Source organism: Sciurus carolinensis, chromosome 15 (genome assembly GCF_902686445.1).
Source record: "Sciurus carolinensis chromosome 15, mSciCar1.2, whole genome shotgun sequence".
Classification (NCBI taxonomy): domain Eukaryota; kingdom Metazoa; phylum Chordata; class Mammalia; order Rodentia; family Sciuridae; genus Sciurus; species Sciurus carolinensis.
In genome coordinates this window covers 78,743,267-78,766,970 of record NC_062227.1, presented here as the reverse complement: position 1 = coordinate 78,766,970, position 23,704 = coordinate 78,743,267, and the positions used below count along the sequence as shown (strand labels likewise).

The 23,704-nt window shown below is 36.0% G+C and overlaps 1 protein-coding gene across 1 annotated transcript in view; it reads right to left on the bottom strand.

Annotated features, from left to right (window-relative positions):
* Znf407 (zinc finger protein 407) overlaps positions 1 to 23,704 on the bottom strand; it is a 430,584-nt gene that overhangs the window by 386,131 nt on the left and 20,749 nt on the right. The window contains 3 exon segments of the mRNA XM_047526899.1: positions 8,580 to 8,694; positions 14,120 to 17,708; positions 17,710 to 18,828. Of these exon segments, the coding sequence (XP_047382855.1) occupies positions 8,580 to 8,694; positions 14,120 to 17,708; positions 17,710 to 18,771 (4,766 nt within the window). The 5' untranslated portion in view covers positions 18,772 to 18,828.

Below are 23,704 nucleotides of genomic sequence, written 5' to 3'. Positions count from 1 at the left end.
AAAATCGACCATCTAAACACAAAAGGAATTGTGACAGACCATTGAGTTCTTGAAACCAGAGTTTCCATGTGTTAGGCACTCAGAGAATGCCTGCAGATTAATAAATTAATCAAGTAATTACTTTGCTTCTTAAACATGTGTCCATTATATCCCTCCTTAAAAGACTGCTTTTCGTGGCTTAGTAAAGCTAAAAGTCTAAGAGATATATTAAAACTAATTAAAATGCCAGTGGGATATAATAGAAATAGCACTGACCCAAGAGTCAGAAGTCCTGGGTTCTTGTCTCCATTTGTGAAAAGTCACTTAAGCTCTTGACCCAAATTTCTTTATCTGTCCACTAGATGGATTAAAACAGGCAATAGTCTAAGTTCTAAGACCCTATTTTTTAAATAAATTTTAGTGGGAAATACTAAAATGTCTTTAATATTTAAACACAGTCAAATTTTTCAGACTAATGCAAATTTATGTTACGTAGCACTTGACGACCGACGTCACTGGTCACAATGTAAAAATTCATACGTATTTGCTAATATTACAAGAATAATTAGCAGATATATTAATACCATGAAACCATTCTTACCTACTTCATTTACAGTAGCACTTCTAAAATAGATCAGAAATAGATCTAAAATAGCCAGATTTTATAAGAATATTCTAGATTCCCATGAGTCAGACAAAAAGCTAAAAGAATAAATAAAATGCAAGTTAACCCTTTACTGATCCTCTGAAACAAACATCCTTTGGTCCAGCTCACTATACTCCTATAAAGTCTCAGCAGAAAAGAGTTTTTTTAAAAACTGAGTAAGAATAGCAAACAAAACTAACTTTCTGAAAATTCATGTATACAGAGGGCAGCATTAAATGTGTATGGAACTTAGTACTTAATATTTAGACAACAAAGACTACCATAACACTAAAGCAAGTGACAGCAAGAGGCATAAGGATCTCAAAGGTATAGAGGGAGAACGCTACAGAAATATAAAGTATAAAAGTGGTCAGAAATAAGAAAAGTACTCACATACTAGGAATATGAGAATAAGTACATTATAAACAGTATATACTTTTAAAAATTAATGGTTGCCTCTCCCAATTCATATTGCCCATCTAGATAATCTGAATATGGAAACCAAATTACAGCAGCCATCATCAACATATTAGTTATATGTGGACATCAGTGGCATGACCACATAATTGTGTATGTCCTTCTCACTATGTTACATTAAGCCATATGGAACAGTTATCAGCCTGTTTCATTACAACTATCCAAAATCAAATCCTATCCCTAATTAAAATTACAAAGAATAGAATTCTCTAAGAATAATTCACCCTGACCAATGCCCATGCCCTTGGTTCTGGAGCTATAATTCACCTCCCATCAGCTCTTTCACTGCTAACTCACACCTCTCCCTCCTCTCCTTCATTCACTACCCAGAAAACTGGGAGGAAAGTCAGACACATAAAGAAAAAGGAAGAACGGAAAACAGGAAAATGTCAGCACTCAACCTTTAGCACATCAATGTTGTGACCTAACCTGTCCAGTTCAACCAACTGTCCCTAGCACTGTCCACCTTGTTTTACAATCTAGCTTCTGCAGTGCTGATTTACTTGTAGTTCTTGAATACACTAGACTACATGGAGAAACACTTTTTTTTGGTACTGGGGATTTAACCCAGGGATGCTCAACCCCTGAGCCATATACCCAGCCCTTTATAATGTTTTCTTGAGAGACAGGGTCTCACTGAGTTGCTTAGGGTCTCACTAAGTTGCTGAGGCTGGTTTTGAACTCATGATCCTCCTATCTCAGCCTCTTGAGCCACTGGGATTACAGGCATGCACCATGGCATGCCATTCTGAAGGATGGTGGTGCTCTGCATGTGCCATGTGGCTGATTAACTGTTGTGCCTGGCCAGAAACCCTTTCTGAATAAGCCTGGGAGACTTTGGCTTTTCTTGATCAGAGTTTTCTCTATCTGATCTTTTATCTCCAAACACTTAACACAGCATCTATGCATATGGATAGTCTATAGACACTTCTGTTAATATATACCTCCCTCCATCAAGGCATGTCCAGTTCAGAAATTTCTTGTAGCATTCTTAATAACAGCCATGGTATTCTATCCTCTATTTAGGTTCTTACATTCTTTTGCTTCCTCAGTTAAAATTGTCCAAATTTGACTTGTGAACACATCCTAACCTTTAAGACGAACTCCAGCAGAGCCTGAGTATCTAGGAAGACTTTCCCACAGTCCTCAGCAGAACAGGGCTCCCACTCCACCTGCTCTTTCTGTCCCTCCTCAGGCCTCTCTCCAGGGAGCTTACGACCACAGGGTCAGTGCACCAACCTGTCACTGGACCTGCACAAGAATCTGCTGAGAAATGAGGTCAATAAATTATGAATTAACAGTTAAGCTTCCTTTCTGTCTACATTACCTATATACCTCCTCTTACCCAGTTCTTGGAGAAATCAAAGAGCAAAAGATTCACAAAGGTAAAGGATTTTAAGAAACAGATGAACAGGAAGAGGGAGGTAAGAGGACAGGTTGGGAGAGGGGGTACTGAGATAGACAGCTGAAGAAAGCAAAGAGTGGCTACCTGTAGCTGTGGGGATCAAGAGGGTCAAAGAACTCCCAGATACCACAAGAGGATCACCACAGAACCATTTTTAAATGAAAATAAACAAACAATGCCTTAAGCTATTGGGACATGATCGTTTCACTGGAAAAGACAGAGGCCAATGTTTCCAACTGCAACACCAAGAAATGACAAGGTCTGTTTCATTTCTATTTTCTTATAGGTTGATCACTCTTATGCGATCTAGAATAAACCTATTCCCCAAACTCCCCTCTGTGGCAAAAATTCAAGGAAAATACTGCATAAAAAAGGAAATTGGATACTGTGCTGAAAAAAGAACTCCAAGAATAGCAGCATGAAGCCAAGCTTGGAATGGCTTTCTTCCTTTTCCACTCTACTGCCTGACTTTACCTCACTCTCTCCTGGATCAACAAAACAGTTCACTGGAAAATAACTAGAATCGTTTCTGAGGAAGTTTGCTATTTGAATATAATATCCAAGATATCTCTTTGATTTTCAAATTATGAAGTGATTTGTACATAGAAATTCTTTTAAATCTTCTTCATAGTTTAAAAGGTATTCCAAGGATTTTAAGACCAGAAAAATAAATGATCAAAGTTAATTTTGTATTCATAAGTGACAGGAAGAGAGACAGTAATCATTACATTGCATTTTAAAAATTGCAAAATGGAGGAAATGTATCTTTAAATTAAAAGTCATAAATGATATGGAAAAATATGTATCTTTTATAATGAGAGTATTTTAATGTTAATTTAATGTTTTTTTACAAAACAGAGATGCTGCACTTTATATTGCTACAAGCGTAATTCTGCCACAGTATAAAACAAACTTTTCTATCTATATGTCTTTAACTACAACCACCAACTGACCAAACACTTATTTTTCTTTGGATATATCTGTAGATATGATGTGTATAATTAATTGTTCAGCTAAAAATGCAGTCCCATGGTGCTTTTAATGATTTAGGTATGCACAGCTTAGTTCTCAAAGCAGACTAAAAATAGTGATTTTAATTTATTCCTGCTGCCTACAATTATCCACAACCATATATTTTTAATATTTCCAGCCTATAAAAATTACTAATTTTTGCCACTTGTGTTTATCTGCATTTAGACTTGATTTGGATAAATTAAGCTCTCAAGTGTTCCTTGCTTTATGAAACTCTGCATGTTGTACACTTCAACACAAATAATGACTTGTACCATTAGAGGTTTAATAATGTAATGTATTTCATGCTCAGCCTGAAGCTGGATTCCAATGAAGTTGCTAATGCACGTAATGATTAAGTGTAACTCAAATACTAACTGTGTTGTTGAAAACATGACAGGCAATAATTTGGTCTATTATATTCTGCCATTTAATTGCCTAGTACAGACATTCTCTGACACGTTATGAAGCAATGATTTACAATTATTCAAGCTGCAAAGGTCAGAAAGTGACATTATAATCATCTACATAGAGATCCCTTCTAATGCACAAAAACTAGGTAATGCCACACACACACACAAAAAGAGTTTTATTGCATTACTAACTTTCTATTTAGGGTTTCTTAAACTAACTAGGAATAAACAGTTCTTAAGCACATTAATACACATTTTTAAAATGTCTTCTCACGAACCCAGAGGTGACAAATTTAGAAAATGCCCTTCATATCTCCTGATTAGGGTAAATCCTATTCAATATTTAATGCCATACACACAAATCAAGACTAGACATAGGGAAAGCCATCAGTAAATAACATGATCTCTAAATCATGTATAACGGACTTATGCTTCTGAATATTGGCACCCAAAACTTAGTTATCATTTCCTACGTTTATGGAAATCACAGGCCTATTATTAGTTTTCGGTATTCTTTCAAGGTAAGTAACACTGAAAAACAAAAATAATAGCCCAGGTTGATCAATTTTATGCCTCTTATCCTTCTGAAAAGATAATATAATCTTTACATTTCTAGGCACTTATTTCTATTATACAAACATATTGAATTTGCAACGACTCGAGTAAGTGCAATAACTTATCAACACATGAAGGAAAGGGGGGTAACTGAAATCATTTAAAATGATACTTATAAGTGGGAAGAATGAAAAAAGAGAAGGGGAGGGGTTGAATATCAGAAGGTAAGATACTAAGCAAGCAATTTTTTAAGAGAATGTAAATTTAAGAAAAACAGAAGAGAGGCCAGTGGGGGAAATACATACTTTTGTTACATGCTGAAGAAAACAAACTAGGGAGAGAGTACAAATGAAACTAAGTGAGCAATTAAAAAAAACAGACATAACAAAAGTTGAAAAATAAAAGGAATAGTTAAAAGAAAAGCATATTTATCACTAAAAATGCCTTTAATCTCAACTCTCTCATCTGTAAAGGAAATAAGAAACATGAGTTAACAATTCCATAAGCAAAGGAGATCAACAAATGAGATGAATGTTAAGCAAGAAATTTACTAAGCCACAAGGCACTGCATAAACACTACTATTTAACAAAATATGATATCTACAAATGACCTTTTTAGGTTATTCAGATTTTTAAGCTCTTGACCACTGAAAAAATAAAGTGAGAAATAATGAATTTAATAAAAACATGTGTTAGGCCTATTTTTAAACATAAAATTATGGAATTAAATTATTAACTACTATGTAGGAATGCTTTCCATTATTTATTCTAACCCCAAATAAGCTCTACTTCAAACCCACAGTAACTTTCATGCTAATTATCCATCAAGTCCTACATAAAATATTCCTATATTCTCTAAATTCCTTTCAATTATACGTGGATATAAGAAAAACATTGTTAAGGAATTCTACTATGCAAAGAAACTGCTCCTCCTAAAAGTGAAAGTAAAATAAATGGCTCTTAAGTGCAGTTATCTACAACGTGTGCTTAAAACACAAAGTGCACAGCAATACGTTTTTTAAGTTTTTACCATGGCCTAAGCAGGGGCTGGATCAGACAGAACTTATAACCTAAACTCTGAATCCCAACTACACAACAGGAAATACTCAAAACACATCTAGCTTCTTCTGTCAAACTAACTCAAATCCATGACATACTGGGGCCGAGATTTGCCAATGGCAGGTAAAGAGGGAGATAACCTTAAAATTGATCTTGAAGATTCAAAGAAAATCAACATAGATCCAGTCAACTTATATTAAAGTTTAAAAGGCAATTTTTGTTAAGCAAGTTGCTATGGCACAATCCTAAAACTGAGTCTTAGTGAAAAACACAAGACACATAGTTAATAAGCATCTACAATCTTCTTATGTAATGATAAGAGGCCAAACAATACAAATAACTGAAACATTAACATTGATTTTTTTTAAATATTTTGGTTGGAGATGAACATTAATACCTTAATCTTATTTATTCTTATTTGGTGCTGAGGATCGAACCCAGTGCCTCACACATGCTAATAACCAAGCACTGTACGACTAAGCCACAGCCACAGTCCTAACATTGATCTTAATCCAACACAATGTACTATTTGTTGTTTCTATCAATTTTACCACAAAATACTAGTTTTCTTCAAGAAAACCAAGAGATTACTAAGAAGAATATACTGTTGTGAGGAATAATTTCACTTTAAAAAAATACGCCTACCTGATATTTTTATATGATATTCAACCAGAACTATTTGAGAAATAACTTCTTACAACTCAAATAATGAAGAGGTCATTAATAAAATTCTAACAGACTGAGACTAAGATATTAGCTACTGGAGAAAAGAAAACATAGTGCAAGACCTTCTGTTTGTGACAAAATTATAGAATTAATGTTCCTGAAAGATTGCTTCACCTTTTAAAGCATGATTTTATAAAAGTTAAAATTTATAGCAATTAAAGCTAATGAAGAAATGCAGCACGAGCTGCTTATGTGCAGGAACTAATAGGTCCACTGAGCATTTCTAAGATTATTTAGCCATCAATGATAATGAATTGACATTGTCAGTGATGTTAATGTACCAAGGCTCTCTAGTGCCACTAGACTGAGAGCCAATCCCTGCGTTTTGTTTTCCAGTATAAATTTTAAGTTATGTACCGCCCTATCCCTTTGAAACACATGAAATACAGAACAACCTATACTTTTCTTTAACATTATATTACCTAATTCATTATTGTTCTGCTTCAACCACATAGGTCAAGAGGTATACTTCAGCTTGCAATTTAGAACTTTTAGCTTCACCGTGAAAATATTTACCTTGTTAAGACTGTCATGTAACTTTCAAGCTAAATTCCATTTTTAAAAAAATAGAGAATTATAATTTCATAATAAGATGAAATCTAATGGTTACTGTAATTCTAAAAAGCACAATACTAGAATCTGGAATACTTGTTCCACACATACAACACACAAAGTTCTCTATGGGAGCAGTGTCAAATATGTCTATTCACTTATAATTCTGCATCCTGGAAAAAAATAAACTATAAGTGCAACATTTCAGTTGTATTACAAAGCAAGTAGCTAAGCAAAGGATGCACTGTTCAAATTATACCAACTGATTAAAGCCAATTAATTATGAATTGTTTTTGATACCATGTATGTCAGAAATTGTTCTCTTTCCAGGGTCTTAGTAACCCTAATTTAAAAAAACATACATCTAACAGAGTATGGAAAAATGTTTCTTATTTCTCAGACATGGGAACGAAACTACTTACTGCCACCTAATAGCAAATTTTCACTCGAGTCAGGGCCTTCTCTCCTATAACTCCTATGATAAAAACAATGAATGAGATCTTTTAAAATTCCAAGACCTATAGCAATTAAAATGAACCATTTGGCACTTGATTCCTGCAGCTAAAATCAGTAGTAACAAAACTCATTCTCTCACTGATCTTCAGGGGGCTTTAGGGCAATGGTTCATCTTCATTTACTTTAGCAGCAAGTCACTGAACCATCAATTCTGCCAATGAATAAATCACAGACCATAGCTAATAAAACTGCTTACAAAGTTATTTGTAAAACAATCTTAAGGGTCAAAAAATACAATCTGGGATACAATCTGTGATCTGGAATAAAATGTACTGCCCAAAAAGAAACTATTTCTGCCTTGGAAGATATTTACATGGTAGTTTCTTCTACTCAAAAACAAAAATGTAACATAGCATGTGCACATTCCATAATTTAATTGAACTTGCAATATTTTTAAATTAGACTACAATAAGAATTGTAGGTTTCTTAGGTTTCACTTGAAGAGTTTCCATATGATATTCTTATTAACTAATTTTTCTGGCATAATAACATTAAAATATATTTTAACCAAAAGTAGGATATTAAAATCCACCTCTGAAAGTCCTGATACACCATATAGGTCACAGCATTTTAAAACCTTTTAAACATTTCTGCTAAACTAATTAGTTTTATATTAAGGTACTTCAGTGCTTTCTATTAAATATAACTCGCTTGAATGACAATTAAACATTGTGAATGATTCTGCAGTGAAAAGTACCATTCACTAAAAAAGGAAACCAGTTTTGAAATAAAGTTACAAAAAAATACATTATACACTTTTTTCACTTATCATCTTTCAAATAATCAGTAACTACCACCTGAAATTAAATCTTTTGTTGTCTTCCTTATAGAATATACACACTGTATCCAGAGTCATTAATGTGATTAAAATTAAAGCAGTATAGCAAAAGGAAAAAAATACATATACACTCCTAAAGCTATATTATGTATTTTTTGTCTTTAAATGGAATTTATACTTCTCTCTGGCAATGTGAATGAACATCCTATAATTTAGTCAATTTACAGATTACAGGTTCAAATTGACCTTGTAGCCCATAAAATTGCTCATCTTCAGTACGGGATTAGAAGTGGGAGAAGAATGTCATAACTGTATTTAAGGAATTTACCATAACAATGGAAAGGAGGATACGCATGCATAATTTTAGCCACTCTTACTCATATCAGTTTTGAATTCTGAAACAATGGATATCCCGCAAAGGCTTCCTGATTCACACAGCAGAGATGGTTTCAATTTACTCACCCACAGACATGACACTTGTATTCCCTCATCCCAAGGTGCCTTTTCACATGGTTTCTGGCATCTCCAAGCTGAGCTGTTGCAAAATGGCATATCTTGCACTTGAATGGTTTTGATCCTGAGTAAATTTAACATAAAGTATGATTCAGATTTGCATAATACATTACTGATAGTTTTAAAAAGAAAGCTAAATCTTAAATCAGACTTTTAATCTAATTAAAATTTCTGTCCCCAAAATGGAATACCTGCATTCATTTCTAAATTGAATAGACCTGGTTCCATAATTATTCTACCCAGAAGGCTTTAATGTTTCAGTGAGTCTTCCTAACTTTCAATTATAATTTTAAGATCTAAAGTCAAAAGTGATGCTGTTGAAGGGCACTAAGTTGATGAGGTGAGCTAAATAAATTTAGATAGCTTTCTTACATTCACTAAGTATTTCTTAAAGGTACTCAGTATTTTAAATTGAACATTTACAAAATACAAACACAGGCAGGGTAACTGATATCTTCAAATATCTATACCAATGAGAATATATGTCAATGGCCATATTTCTCTAGCTTTGAATTTATTCACATTAACAATGGCATTTTAGATTTTTTTCTGCCATTTACCTTAAATGATTTACTGTATTGCTATTTTAGTAGAATGAACATACATGTATGAATACACAGTGAATAAATTATTGTGCTTTTACGGTCATTTTTAGCCAAAAGTCTGTGATGATTCAGATAACCAGAATTATTAACATTTTGATTATTACCTTCTTCATGAACAAATGCTGCAACACAGAAGGCATAGTAACAACAATGAAATGTTTTAATTATTTCATAAAGAAATTAATTTCTCCTTAAAAGGGAGAAAATAAGGGCTAGTTCACTGGTAGGAACACTTGCCCTAGCATGACCAAAGTCCTGGTTTACATTCCAAGTGCCACCATAAAAAGTAAAGTGGGCAGGGGGAATAAAATGATTTTGAAGTCAGCAAAATTACTGTCAATAATAGATAAGACTATAACTAAAACATGCTAATGTTTAATCAGTACCCACATTAAAGAGAAAGACACATTTTTAAAATAGAAAATATATATTTTCCAGTTTCTTAATTATGATATCTTCAAATAAATCAAAATCATAAAAACCACAGTTTAAAATGAGTACAGTACATTTCCAGATTTTTCATAGCATATTTAGTACCTATTTGTTCAAATGCCTCTTGTAATACAGTCAAATAGAACAGGAAATATGTGTATTTTAATACAAAAAATTCCAATTTTTAAAATTGTAATAAATCCTATTCGATCAATGAACCTTTGTGTAGTACCCTTGGGGGTGGGGGGAATCCATCAAGAATGCTTTGTTGAAACTGAAGCACTCACTCAGTAAAAAATTTTAGTGTCTTAAATTTCAATTTAATTCCCAAAAGCTGACAAAAAAAGTGAAGCGTTTAATTTTAATCTTCCAACAGAAATAAAAAAGTCAACAGAACTAAGCACAGGCAGACAAGGTTGAATATTTCACAGTTCAATGACAATGAAGCCAGATCTCTTAATACTTCCATTTTTACAGATAGAAGTAGATGTAAAATATATTTAGCACCTGAATGGTTATATCTAGTCAGGTTTATATGTTTAAATGTCAAAAGCAGGTTGAGATTGCAGCTTACAGCAATCACATTCTATCAATCACATCGAAACTAGTTTATTTAAATGATTCTGATAAAAGTAAGCCTTTCCCACTTTGAAACACTACAGGAAGGCATAAAATTCTATAAAGAAGAATCAGTTTACCTGAACTTTAAAATACAATGCTTTAAGATAATAGGGTAACTAAGAAATTATTAATGAACAAGAGTATCGGGGACTATAAAGGAAGAAGGTAAAGCTCCCCAACCTCTGTATGAGGACTCTGGGGAGTGGATGGGTCTCAATTTGAGCTTCTTCCTTCACACAGCACCTGAACTGTAACTAGTTCCTCTCCCGTGGCACAGCAGCCACACAGTGCTAGACAAGGTCTTCAGTGTTTTCAGCTCATTGTACATGGCTCCTCTGGGAGGAACCTGGCTGGCAGGTTCAGTGATCACTGATGCAGCATGCTGGCCACACGTTAATGAGTTATTGTGTTGACTGCTTCACCCAGAATCACTGAGGCCCTGACTCTTCCAGTCTTACTTCAGAGTAGGATGTGTTAACATCTCCTTTCTGTGCATTAAAATTCAAATACCAGTCAAGGTAGTAGTTCTTCGCATTAAAAAAAGAAAGAAAGAAAAAGAAAACCTGTCCCTTTTTTCTTTTGTTCCTATCTGATAACATTTCCATTTTTAAGCTTGCTATACACATTACAAAATTATCCAGGCATAGTATTTGTTAAAGCAAAATTTGTAAAAACATAAATTCCCAAATTTGTCTTTCTCTCAGGTATATTTGATTATTATAAGCTTCCATTTTAGTTATATATATGTATATACACACCTTACATGTTTTTATATAAGCTTTCATTATGTATATGTATTCTGAGTAAGTTCCATTACTCAGAATGACATGATCCTCAGGTTTGATTGGGTTTTTTTTGGTTTGTTTTTTGCTTTTGTTTTTGTTTTTAATTTGGCCTGTGAAGGTTTTTGGAAGGGATAAACTAGAGAGGCTCTCTAACTCCAGGGCCTTATTTGCCAGAAGAATTCCAAAGATCTGAAAAACTCAGTCTGCACTCGGACCTACAAGGCATTCCTCATCTGCATCACTAACTGCTATACATATAAGGATAAGACATTAATAGTCACAGGAAAAGACAAACAAAAACCTTCAGGTCTCAAAAGAACAAGTAAATGAATTAAGATGTATATCACATAATGTTTCCCAATTACAGCCTTAATTCTGCGATCCTTCCTAAACATTTGAATACTTCATTCATTTATTCATCTGCTCATTCATTTACTCATTCAGTAAATTACACTGAGAAGCAACTATGTACGGGTACACAGAAGCAGTGAAGGAAATAGAATCTCTGCTATGCTCCAAGACTGCAAATTAACTGAGTGGCCCATTCCTGCTCTGAAGCATTACAGACTGAGTTGCAACATGACCAGCCCCAACTTACGAGTTTTCAGTGAAGTCATACACCCACTATCTTCTACACATGAACATTATCAAACAGCCCAAGTGACCAGAGCACCCTGAACAGAAATATAATGACAATCTTGTAGCATAAAAGGGTGTCTTCCATGTCATATGAAATAAAAGCTTTTAATAGAATAATGCTGCAGAGAAAACGAACAGCTTCATCAGTCCTACCAATGTGAGACAAAGACTGCTCTCACTGGCCATGCTGACTGCTCCACACCAGTGGGTACACGGGAAAACCCTAGGATGCTTTCTTTCTACAATTCTCGATAACCAAAACTCATTCACTTCTTATAGTGCTGCTTTTATCATGCTTAAGGACGGGAAGAAAAGGTTATATAAAACATATAGTAAATCACAAAATGTGAAAACAGAGAATGAAAGAATAAGTCCTTTTCCAGTTAATCGTTAATAACAGTTCCTGCATTACTGTTTCATGGACATAAGCAGAAAGTATCCAAAAAGCAATTCATTTTAAGATGCTATGTGGGGGGGTGGACCTGAATTAAGACCTGGAGACTGACTTCCCCAAAAACTGACTTGCAAAATTGAAATGGTGAACTGGCACCGTACTTAGGAAACTTAGGAAGGATGCTCTCTGTGGTGCTTCAAGGCACAGTAAAAATGTACTTGCTGATAAGAACAACACAAGATGTTTTTTAAACAAGTATGCTAACTTTTACTAAATGTTACAATCAATGATGTAACTTATGTAAGTAGGGTTACTTTGTCACATATTGATAGTTACCTCACTTTCACATCCACATTAACTTGATTTTAAATGCAATTAATACATATAGTCAAGGAAGACTAATGGACTACATTCTGCACTTAACCTGGTGGACATTTTCAAATGGCACAAGTGACCAGTGCAAACCTATTTTGCATTGTAAACGACTAAATAAATCTTAATGGATTAAGAATGATCAGCTATCAACACACAAGGGAAATTAAGTGCTGAAATGCCTACATTGATTATTTTAAATTATTAGCCTTACTCTGTTCTTGAATTTGTATGCTTTTAGTGAGCTTTAACACATTTACAAGACTTATTGACTATAATTACAAGAGAATTCAAGTAATGGACACATCAATTATAAGCAACATGTCCTGAACAGACAGTTGCATAAAGAATTCTAAAAAGAGCTCCATTAGCATCTTCCTCTTCGTTTTATTCAGCTTTATCTGCCTTAAGAGAGCATATTAAGAAAATACATATTTTCTGTGCATATGAACAAGCCTGATTTCTAAGCACATCATTTTAGAAAGTGAGCAGCAACAAGATATTGACAGAGGTACTAATAATGCAAACAAATAAGCTTTTAAACTTATTCCAAAATATGGCTCTATGAATAGTTGAGATCAAGAGTATAATGTTTATGTTTACCTAATCTTAGGCAGGTTGTCCTTCCACTTTCTTCACTAGAGAACTTTTATCTCTTTAATCACATAATATTAGTAATAATGCTCCATACTTTCTTATCTTTCTCCTTGTAACCATGCACTAAGTTTCAAAAACTGCATGAATTTAAAGTATAGCTTTAATAATAAGCCATTATTTAAAAGTACAGTAAAATAAACCTTACAGTTTTAATGAAAATATGTTCATTGAAATGTGAATTTATTATTCAAATCCTCTCATAAATTCAACCATGGAGACAGATCTTGTCTAAGCAGAGCACAATGATTTAGAAAAGCTGTCTATTTAAAATAAAGAATGTATGGCAGGTTTATAGAAACAGTGCAGCGAATTTTTACATAAATTTAGAATAGTAGCTTATGTATTTTCAACCAAAAAATGTTTTTCAAATTTTTGACTAAAATTAAATATGACATAGAGTACAGAAACTAAATCAGGTACTACCTCCATGAAAACCAAATTTCCAGTACATATTAATTAAAAAGTATTACTAATTTTGAGCCTTGAAGGTAATATTGTTGCCTAGAGTTATACTTTTGGATATAAAATATCTGGCAATAAATATTACTTAATCCCTAAAATTGTAAGAAAGTCTTTATTAAAAGCCAAAAAGCCACTTAATATGTCCTCTGAAAACAGAAAGTGTAACTTAATATATACTTTGGAAAACCAAATAATTAGTACTTAAAACAACTGAAAAGTCATTATAAAAGACAGGAATTTAACAAAGGCATCAGAGGGACTAGACTTTTTGACAAAACTGAAAGAAACTTGTCAACTAATCGGTCTTTGGAATCACTAAAGCTTAATTACCTTTAGAAATGTTAAGTGTCAACAATGACTTATAACAGAAGCCTAGAACACCACACACAGCAGAGAAATGGGAACAGATGGAAGGCCAAGAAGCAAATGCAGATAGGGTTCCCACCTGGATAGGAAGGAATAGCCGACCTTCACCATCCATATATACTTCATAGGCAAACAGGCTTACTGCAGTTGACATACCTGTATGAGTGCGAATGTGTGCTAGAAAGGCCATGGAATTGCTACTTCGACACATCTTCCCACAGTACTTGCAAATGTTTCCCTGGTTTTCCTCTCTCTCACGGTTGATTTGCTCAGTGTCTTCCACTATATACTTATTCACCTCCCGTAGCAATTCCTCATGCTGTCCTTTAATATGCAGAAATAAATTTTGTTCAGAATCAAAGGGCTCTGTACACTTGACACATTTAAAGGTGGCCCCTCCCTCTGGAAGCTCTTCTACACTGGCCTGTTCATTTCTCATATGACCAGCACTAGCCAAATGCTGATGAAGGTTGCTCTCTGTATAGAATGACTTTCCACAGAGTAAACAATGGAAGTGTTTCTCTTTTGTGGGATGCTTCATGGCTATGTGAACATTCAGTCCACTCAGTCCATCTGCTAAGAAGCCACAATCATCACAACGGATTCGAGTAGACTCACTAAAAGAATTGCCTTCAGCTTTCCTCTTTTTCAAGCCTTGAGCACAGTCTTTTAAGGGCAACTCACTAATTCTCATCCCTGCTGTCATCATACCCTCTTCTGACTGGTCTATCAATTCACCGTCTTCAGCGTTCTTTATTCTAATTATGGAAGAATCGAACCGGCCAAAACTGTACATGGCCTGCCCTTTATCATCAATACTGATTATAGTTTCATAAACATCATTACTCTCAAGTGTGCTATCAGAAGCAGGGCCATCCTCTTCCAAAATAATTTCAGTTTCATGCTGGGGATTCATCAGAATGTCCTTATTCTCCAGAACAGTATTTGCTGGCACACATCCAACTTTGTTCTTACCACTGTGATCCAGGTTTAGCTGCTCTCTTGTTACTCTCATCATCACAGGAGGATTGCTTTCAGTTGAATGTCCTCCATCTAGGACACCAGGACACAGGTGTTTGTCACAGACTTTACTGCCACTATCTCCTGTGCTTTCTCCACTTTCACAATGTGTATTTGGGTCATCAATGTCATTCAACATATCATAGTTTTTCTTTGCTGTCTCACAACTCAAAGCTGAGCTTCCTGAATTTTCCTTTTGAAATCTACTTGGAGAGTCATAACTCGAGGAAATGTTGAGGGACTCCATGTCCTCAGGTTTCATACCTTTATCCTTGACATGGGGCTGTTGGAAAGTCTCACCAAAGGAATGGTCTTCACTGAAATGAGATTCTTCTTCCTCACTCTCGATTTCTACAGAGTCAGGAACACACAGTACTTTAGACATATCTAAATTAGCAGTTTCATCTAAAATAGAACAATCAACAGTATTTCCAGATTTGAGAGGATCAGATGGTTGGCCTGAAGTTATCTGAAAGTTCTCAGAGTTTTGAGGATGCTCCTCTTCAGGTATGATGTTTTTGGACATTTCTGCAGAATCTGCTTCTACCTTAGAAGAGTTGAGATAAGACTGCCTTTTCATTTTATGCTTCTCAGTTGCTGCATGCCTAGTCATCTCTCGACGAGTCACTGCATAGTAATCACAGGCCATGCAATAAAATTCAAACTCTTTTGTATGTTTCCGTTTCACATGCAGCTCTAGAGAAGCAGGAGAGTGAGCAATGAACTCACAGTGTAGACATTTATTATCATTTGTACCTATAACCTCTCGCTGGGAATATGCATCCCCCTGTTTGAGAAGGTCCTCTGGTTCTAAAGGTATTTGCCCCTTTTTATCAGTAAGAGGATGATTAACTTCTCCATCTATAGAGTGAAATACATTTTCAGCTTCAACTTCAATTGGATTTCCTTGCTGTACTACTGGCTTTTCTAAAATGGAAGTATCTGACTCAGCTGACTTGTTGTGTTCATCTGAAATAGTTAATGCTAAGTGGGTGTTCTTTTTACAGGCTTCAAGATTGCCCCCTTCAGGGCCAACAATAATATCTGAATTTTGTTTCCCATTTGCTTCTATCTCTACCCGTCCTTTATGTTTCTTGGTGGCACAATGACGTTCCATATCTCCCTTGGTTACAGTATAATACTTACACACTTTGCATAAATAACTATACTGGTGACTGTGTTTACGTCTAATGTGAACAGTCAAATTTGTAATACTAGAAGCCAAAAGACCACAGTGTGAACATGTCCGTGAGATGCTGCCTTTGGGTCTCCCTCTCTTTGGAGCACTCAAGGTTAATTCCTCGTCTTTTGTGATGACACCAGATCGCGAGAGCTCTGTGGTAGTTAACATTTTCTTCTCAAGACAGGAATGCTCCTGGAACTGCACACCTCCATGGCCTTCAGTCTTTCCATTTCCAGAAATGTTAAGATCTTCTTTCCTATCATTTGCACCAATACATACCCTTTCAATGCATTCTTCAAAGCTTAAGCCAATATTATTTTTCTTAGCATTTTCAAGATGCTTGCTTCTTTTAATGTGTTTCTCCATTCCTTCTTTGCTCAATGAATAAAGATTGCATGCTTTACAAAGAAAGTGATAGTCCTGACCATGCCGAAGTTTTATGTGTCTTGTGAGAACAGTGGAAGATCTTGTTTTATAAAAACACTTCTTACATTGAAACTGAGGTTTACTTGAATGTCTTACTTCATTTCCATGGCTTACCCTGGACTTAACAGGTTCTTCCTGGGCTGCTTTCCCTGATTCTAACCCAGATTCTTTCGTGTTTTCTGATTCCAAAGTACTTAAAGGTAAGGTCTGCAAAACCAAATCATTGTTCAATGATGGACAAGTCTTTGGTTGAACCAATAAACTAATATGCTTCTCAGTTGCTCTGTGTTCTTCCATGTCTTTCTCAGACACAAACAGATTACAAGAAGTGCAAAGAAAACTCATACCATGCTTTTCCTTCATGTGGTCTCTAAGATTTATTTCATTCAAGGAACTGAAAGAACAACATTGACAACTGAAAACAGAAGCAGTTTGCTGATGTTGGTTATTGTGCAAATGTTCCTCTAAGTCCCTCCTCAACGTACTGGAAAAGTCACAAGTCTGGCAGTAAAATTTCATTTCTCTTGCATGACACCTTTTCACATGGATTTCCAAATCTGTCCGATTTGTAGCTATTTGACCACAGTCTGTACAGGTATACAACATCTGATGGTCAAGAGCTAGTTTCGCTGTTGGGAAGTCCAGCTGCATGGAACCAGGATGACTCGGGCTTGTCTTGTCCTGCATGGTTTCCACAGTGTCTGAAGCCATCATACACACACTCTGGGCATCACTGCTCTTTTCTAGTTGTTTTGGCACTGGCTCTGCTTCACTTGTTTTCATCTGTGTTCTAAAGTGTTTCATACACATCCTCTGAGTGTCATTTGTGCTTCTTTTATTAATTCCTAAAACATTAAATCTTTTCTTTGCCTGGCCTTTCAAGGTAAAAGTACCACTTCGTCGTCGAAAACTATTACCCAACATTAGAATATTTCGCTCAGGTCTTGGCCTCGAGGTGGTACTGACACTATGTGCTGTCTGCAGGATATTTCTGGTAGATTCCGATTTATCTAAAAGACCCTCTGATGTTAGTGCATCTCCTAGTTTTTTGCTCTGGTTTTCAGGACTTCGAGCTATACCAAGGGAAGCAACATTTTCTTCAACAATCTCTGCTTTTTTCTGACAAAGTATTCCTGGATGGCATCATTTCAACAAGGAGCTCATTGCTACTCCCACTGTGTTGAGAAATGCTTCCTCTGCAGTCTTTAAATTTGCTCCCATTATTTCGTAATCCTTTTGAATCCCTATTCTTCGCTGTTGGTTTAGAAGCCCTTGGTTTTGCTCGAATATTCTTTGTTACCATAGAACATGCTTTTTTAGGAAAAGGCTGTTTTGTTAACATCTGTACAAATCCTCCACGAGCAGCAAGATTCTGACGCCGGAGATGTGTTTTGCCAAGATAGTGTGCATCCAACAGGTTTTCTTCCACACACTGGAAGCCACAAAGATCGCAGGAGAAGACTTTCGGTGGCCCGTGTGTGTGTTTGGTGTGCACAGGTAGAGCTGAGCTGCTCTCTGCTTTGTGGCTACAGTGGCAGCAGGAATGCTCCTTAGCCTGATGCACATGGCATTCAACATGTTTTTCTAAATCAGAGCAAGAAGAAAACAAATGACCACATGCACTGCACTTGAGAACTGAATCTTCATTTCGAATGGTGCAACCAACACTCATTTCTTTCAGGGAGGAAGGAGATTCTCTTTCTGGATCAAGAGAAACCATTTCCTGAGCAGATTTCCTTTCAGGGTCTGTTTTCAAAGAAACAGCATCAATAGTGCTAAGACAGCAAGAGGAGGAGAAGACATTTGGAAGAGTCATGCCTCCTCCATCTGAGAAGTCCTGCAGAAAGGTCTCCTTTCCTCCCTCATCTAACAGGGCTCCTGCCTCTGTGGCTGAGCTCTGGGGACTATCCAATCCACAGATGCCCTGTTCTCCAGGCTCTGCCTCCTCTACTCTCATTCGTTTGGAAGCATGTTTATTTCCGTCTTCCTCCACGAAGACACTGTCAGAGTTGGATGATGCTGGAAAACCTCTTTTGCTTGTGAGACTCTCAGAGGAATTCGCTATCCCATCAGATGCAGGCCCACAGTCGTCATCACGGGATAAAATACTGCTAAAGCCTTTTGCTCCCTTGTTTGTATTTTCGTCCTCATCATTCTCAGGTTTCCCAGAATCCATCATTAATAAAGTGCTGATGATATTTCCTGGGTCAAAGATGGCTTAACCAGCACACATAACCTGTAAAGTAAATAAAAGTGGTATTAAGTCTTCAAACATAGAAAAGATGCACACATTAGTCTTAAAGTGGGTGGAAAAAATATATTAGCCTCATTGAAATTTCCTTTATACTTAGATGAATATGGTCACATATATGAAGTCCTTAAGAAAAGTATGTCATCAGATTTGTGGAACACCTAACCACATCACTGGCTCAGGATACAATACGATGGTATCCTGGAGAGGAAAAGTGACATTTCCAATCAGGTTGCCAAAACACTACCATGTTTCAATTCTGTAGACCAAATTTCAGATGACTAACTACTACTTTTTTCTTTTTTTAAGTCAGAGAAGACCTCTTTTCAAATTACATTTCAGTGACCTTCCTCCGAAAACAAAACTGGTATGATCGAAGCCTGGAAGTTAGGCCTTCCACTCATCAACCTCCAAGAAGCCCAAGTCCTAGTATAACAGTAACTGCTTCAGCCCTTCCCTGAAGCCAAAAGCCTTACTATGATCCTTCTAAACAGACCCCATTAACAACCTGTACACGCTCTTCACGTATCACCACTCATGCTCAAGTTCTTTTGTCAATGAAAAGTCACTCCTAGTACCCAAGTCAATCTTTAACTTCCTCATCTCACATTCATTTTCCATGGCAAAGGGAAATGCCAATAACACAGGAGAAATAATGGAATAAGTTTTGAGGGGAAAAGAAGAATTATATTGAAAAATGCTTTAAAATCAATATTATTGACTTCATTTTTATTATGATAGTTAATTCAATTAAAACATATCATTTTCCATTTACTTTAGCCTATGTTTATAATGTTAAACCAAATGTCACTTGATTTGATGTTAATAAAAAATCATTAATATGTTACAGCCTCAAAACTATTTCTAACTATTTTAACTATTTTTTCCATAACAATGACAAAAAAAATGAAGTCTGCTGCTTTTACTCTGTTAAGGAAACAAAAGCCAGTATTATTAGACATGGCACCAAAAGTACAGAAGAAAAAATAGGAAAATTAGATTTCATTAACACCTGATAAAATAAGTTTATAAATTGTGATTTAAACTTAAATTTAAAATTCTCTTTACCTCAGGAGTTTTGGGTACACAGCATTTCCCAAATTTATTTCATTATAAACTTTTTAGTTTATAAAAATCCAATTGATTACAGTGTTGCAAATGACCTTTTAGAAAATGCTCTCAAGCATCAGTTTTGGTTTCAATATCTGCAATGGAAGAGAATGAAGGAGAAAATAAAGTGGGAAAACAAGTACCATGTATTCATTCCAAAAAATTCACTACTGCCTACAATATGGCAAATATTCTTGGCTGCAGATGCTGGACATACAACAAACACAACTCTGGTCTCCTGAGGCTTACAACATAAGTGATGAGAATATTTTTTTAAAAATAATTACATTGTCCAATCCAGGACAGCGACTTCTGGCCACAATGGAGTCATGGGGTAGATTTGTTTGAAACTACTAAAAAAATAAAAAGAAGTGAAGCAACAGTAGAGGACAATAGACATGAGGTACCAAAGGACAGTGATCCCTGAGAGAACAACCCCAACGAGTCCCAGCTTACTGCACAGAGTAGGTACCCAGGCCACAGCACAGGGGCAGGATTTGAGCTGAGGGGTAGAGTAAAGGAAGGGGGAGGTGCAGAGAAAGAAAAGTCCAAAGATCTGCAGAGGATGCCCCCCAAGTATCCCTATCAAGACACCGAACTCTGCGCCTTCCCTAAAAGATGTCTCTTGTCCCTTCGCAGTCAGTCCCTGAGCAACACAGCCCTCACTCCCCATTTTCAAGAATCCTCTCGAAATGGATGGGCTTTGCCTGTCCTAGAAGTTGATGTTTAAGATTAATGTTTTCTTTTCTGTCAAAGTTAAACCTGTGGTTTGAGTTTCCTAATATGTAACAAAAATGTGTTTGTTGTAATCTAAACCATGTGGTTGAAATGTAGCCATTTGAGCACCCAATATATCTCCCTTGTCCTCAGTCTTCCAATTGTAAGGGCTATAGTGTAGTAGGTGATCCACTCATAACTACAGCCCTTCCTCTGGCCCTTCCCAGTTGTAAATTACTCAATCACCCATGTAGATTGTAACCCCAAGCTCCTCCTTTCAGACCAAGGGGCAGTGCTGCCTCAGGGAGAAAAACCTGGGCAGACTTCTGCCCAGTGTGCTTGCTTGCCAGATTTTGGTAGCACACCCTTCTGCAGAAGTAAAATTTGCCTTGCCCAGTAACTTCTGAGTATGTATCTGATTTCTTGTGGTACCCTGATATTTCTAACAATATGCAAAGAATCATATAATAAGCTTTCGCGGGGGTCTGACTTCACTTTGTTCAGCGTGATACTTTTTTTGCATGTGTCAATAATATGTTCGATCTCACTATTGATGGAACTCTGAGCCAGTTTCTTTTTGTTGCTATTTAATAAAAATGGTATAAGTATTCTTATATCTGTCTTTTTAGAAATTCAGATTTTTATTTCATTATGTAAATACCCAGTACTAGTATTGCTAGGCTGGAAGGTAGACGTATGTTTAACTTTATGAGAAACTGCTTGACTGATCTTCAAAGTGGTTGTCCTACTTTGCATAGCTATCCACAATGTATAATCCATGTCTTTACCAACATTTAATGAGAATCTTTCAAATTTTCTATGGGTGCGTATGATTTTATTCTGCATTTCCCTGATGACTAGTGATGATATGGAATACTTTATGTGCTCTGTTAGCCTTTTGCCCATTTTCTAATTCAGTCATTTATTTTTCTTATTGAGCTCTAGGAGTTGCTTATATGTTCTGGACATAAATCTTCTGCCAGATGTATGTTTTACAAATATTTTCTGCCTTCTCATTTTATAAATGGTATATTTGATAAAGAGAAGTTTTCAAATTTTGATGACATCAATACATTGCCTGTTATGGTTATTTATGTGTCTAGTTGTTTTCTGTCTCTTCAGTGTAAAATGTAACCCAAGGTTTATTTTATCTACCCATATATCCGAAGAGCCTAGAAAAATTCCAAGCACTTATAAGATACTAAAATGGATGAATGTCTCATTAGGATAAAAGAAATGTCTAATATCTAAGTATTTACAGATGAAATGGGAAACGTCTGAGATAAACAGTCCAGGAGATAGCACAGTAAAGGTAGGTGTTAGTAATGATTCAAGTTGAGTGACAGTCATATGAGGATTCATTATACAATTCTATCAACTTTTTCATGTTTGTATATATTTGAAAAAAATCTCCAACAGAAGTTCAGTTTAAAAACATTTTGACACTTAGTCTAAATCAGCGTTTCCTCCCTTCCTTCCAACATTGAGCCTAACCATCTCTTCCTTGCAAATACTGCAGTAGCATAAGGCAGATCCCCTCTGCTGTGGTCACAGCAGGAGCTCCAACTGCAGCAGTGCACGTGTAGGGCCCACACACTGCTGACTTAGGGAACACATATGCACAAACACAGTGCTCAGAGTGGCTGTTGTGACAAAGGTATCTGATCCATGTACTTTTAGAGACAAAAGAACGACTACATTAAGGGACAGAAACAAAATAATGAGACGGATCTATATAATGGCTCCCAAAATTCTAAAACAAAAGGAAAAAGTACTCAACACTTGTTATTTCCCACCTGATTTTAAAATTAAGGAAGCAAATCCAACATCTCATTATAGAAATAATATTCAACAAATACGCACTGAATGACCACCATATGAAAGATACAAATGTAGTCTCTATGGGATTTAATATTCCATAGGCCGTACATGACATACACACCAATGAATTCTAATACAAGGCCATATATGACTGTGTATGATATAAACTAAGATTTGTAGCAGCATAAACATGCAAGGAATGATACTTTCAAATAAAATATTCTAACAAATCAAAATTTTGACTAAAACCTTGAACAAACTAAATGTTTTCTCTACTGAGGGAGCAGGTAGGAACAGTTAAATATCTTGAAGAGAAGGCAGCGTTGAGCAAGGTCTTAGAGTGTGCACAAATGAACATAGGGGGACTGTGGGCAGGCCAGAGGGGCCACGGCTGTCTACCACACAGTCCCTTACAACGCAGGCAAGTCCATCAGCCCAGCCCAGGTCACAGAAGAACCCACATAGGAGCTGGGTGTATTCAGTAGTTCCAGAAGAAGATGCCATGACACTGCAACATTTTGGAAAGATTAATTTTTCAAGATGTAAGACACCTTGGAGGGAGAACAAGTAAAGAGGCATAAAAGGCTCATCATAATAGTTTACTTTACAAGGTTCAGAACTAAAATAAAGTCAGAAAGCAAGAGTGCAGAAGAACCTTAAAATAATCTAGGAAGGGTTAAACACAAGTGAGAGAGTTTATGCTAACATAAACTTTAAAAAATCATTAGATGCCTAGCGCAGTGGCGCACACCTGCAACCCCAGGGGCTCAGACACTGAAGAAGATCCCAAATTCAAAGCCAGCCTCAGCAACCTAGCAAGGCCCTAAGCAACTCAGCAAGACCCTTTCTCTAAATGAAATATATAAGAGGCCTGGGGATGTGGCTCAGTGGTTAAGTGCCCTGGGTACAAAAAAAAAAAATCATTAGAAAAGGTTATTAGAACAAGTATCGAATAACCAATGCAGCTGGGAGAGGGAGGACTTCTTTTTAAAGATCCGAAAGTCACCTCACTGGGACAGTTTAAGAGCTCATTTTTCTGAGGCAGATTTCATTCATTCACTCAATTAACACTTACTGAAAATTTTATCATATACAAGGAAGTCAGTCTGGCAAAGCAAAACCAAGCAGGCAGGAACTCACTGCCAGCTCTCAGGTGAGATATAATCTGCTTTCTGGTAATCAAAGAGAGAAATAAAATGAGTTTCAGACTTCT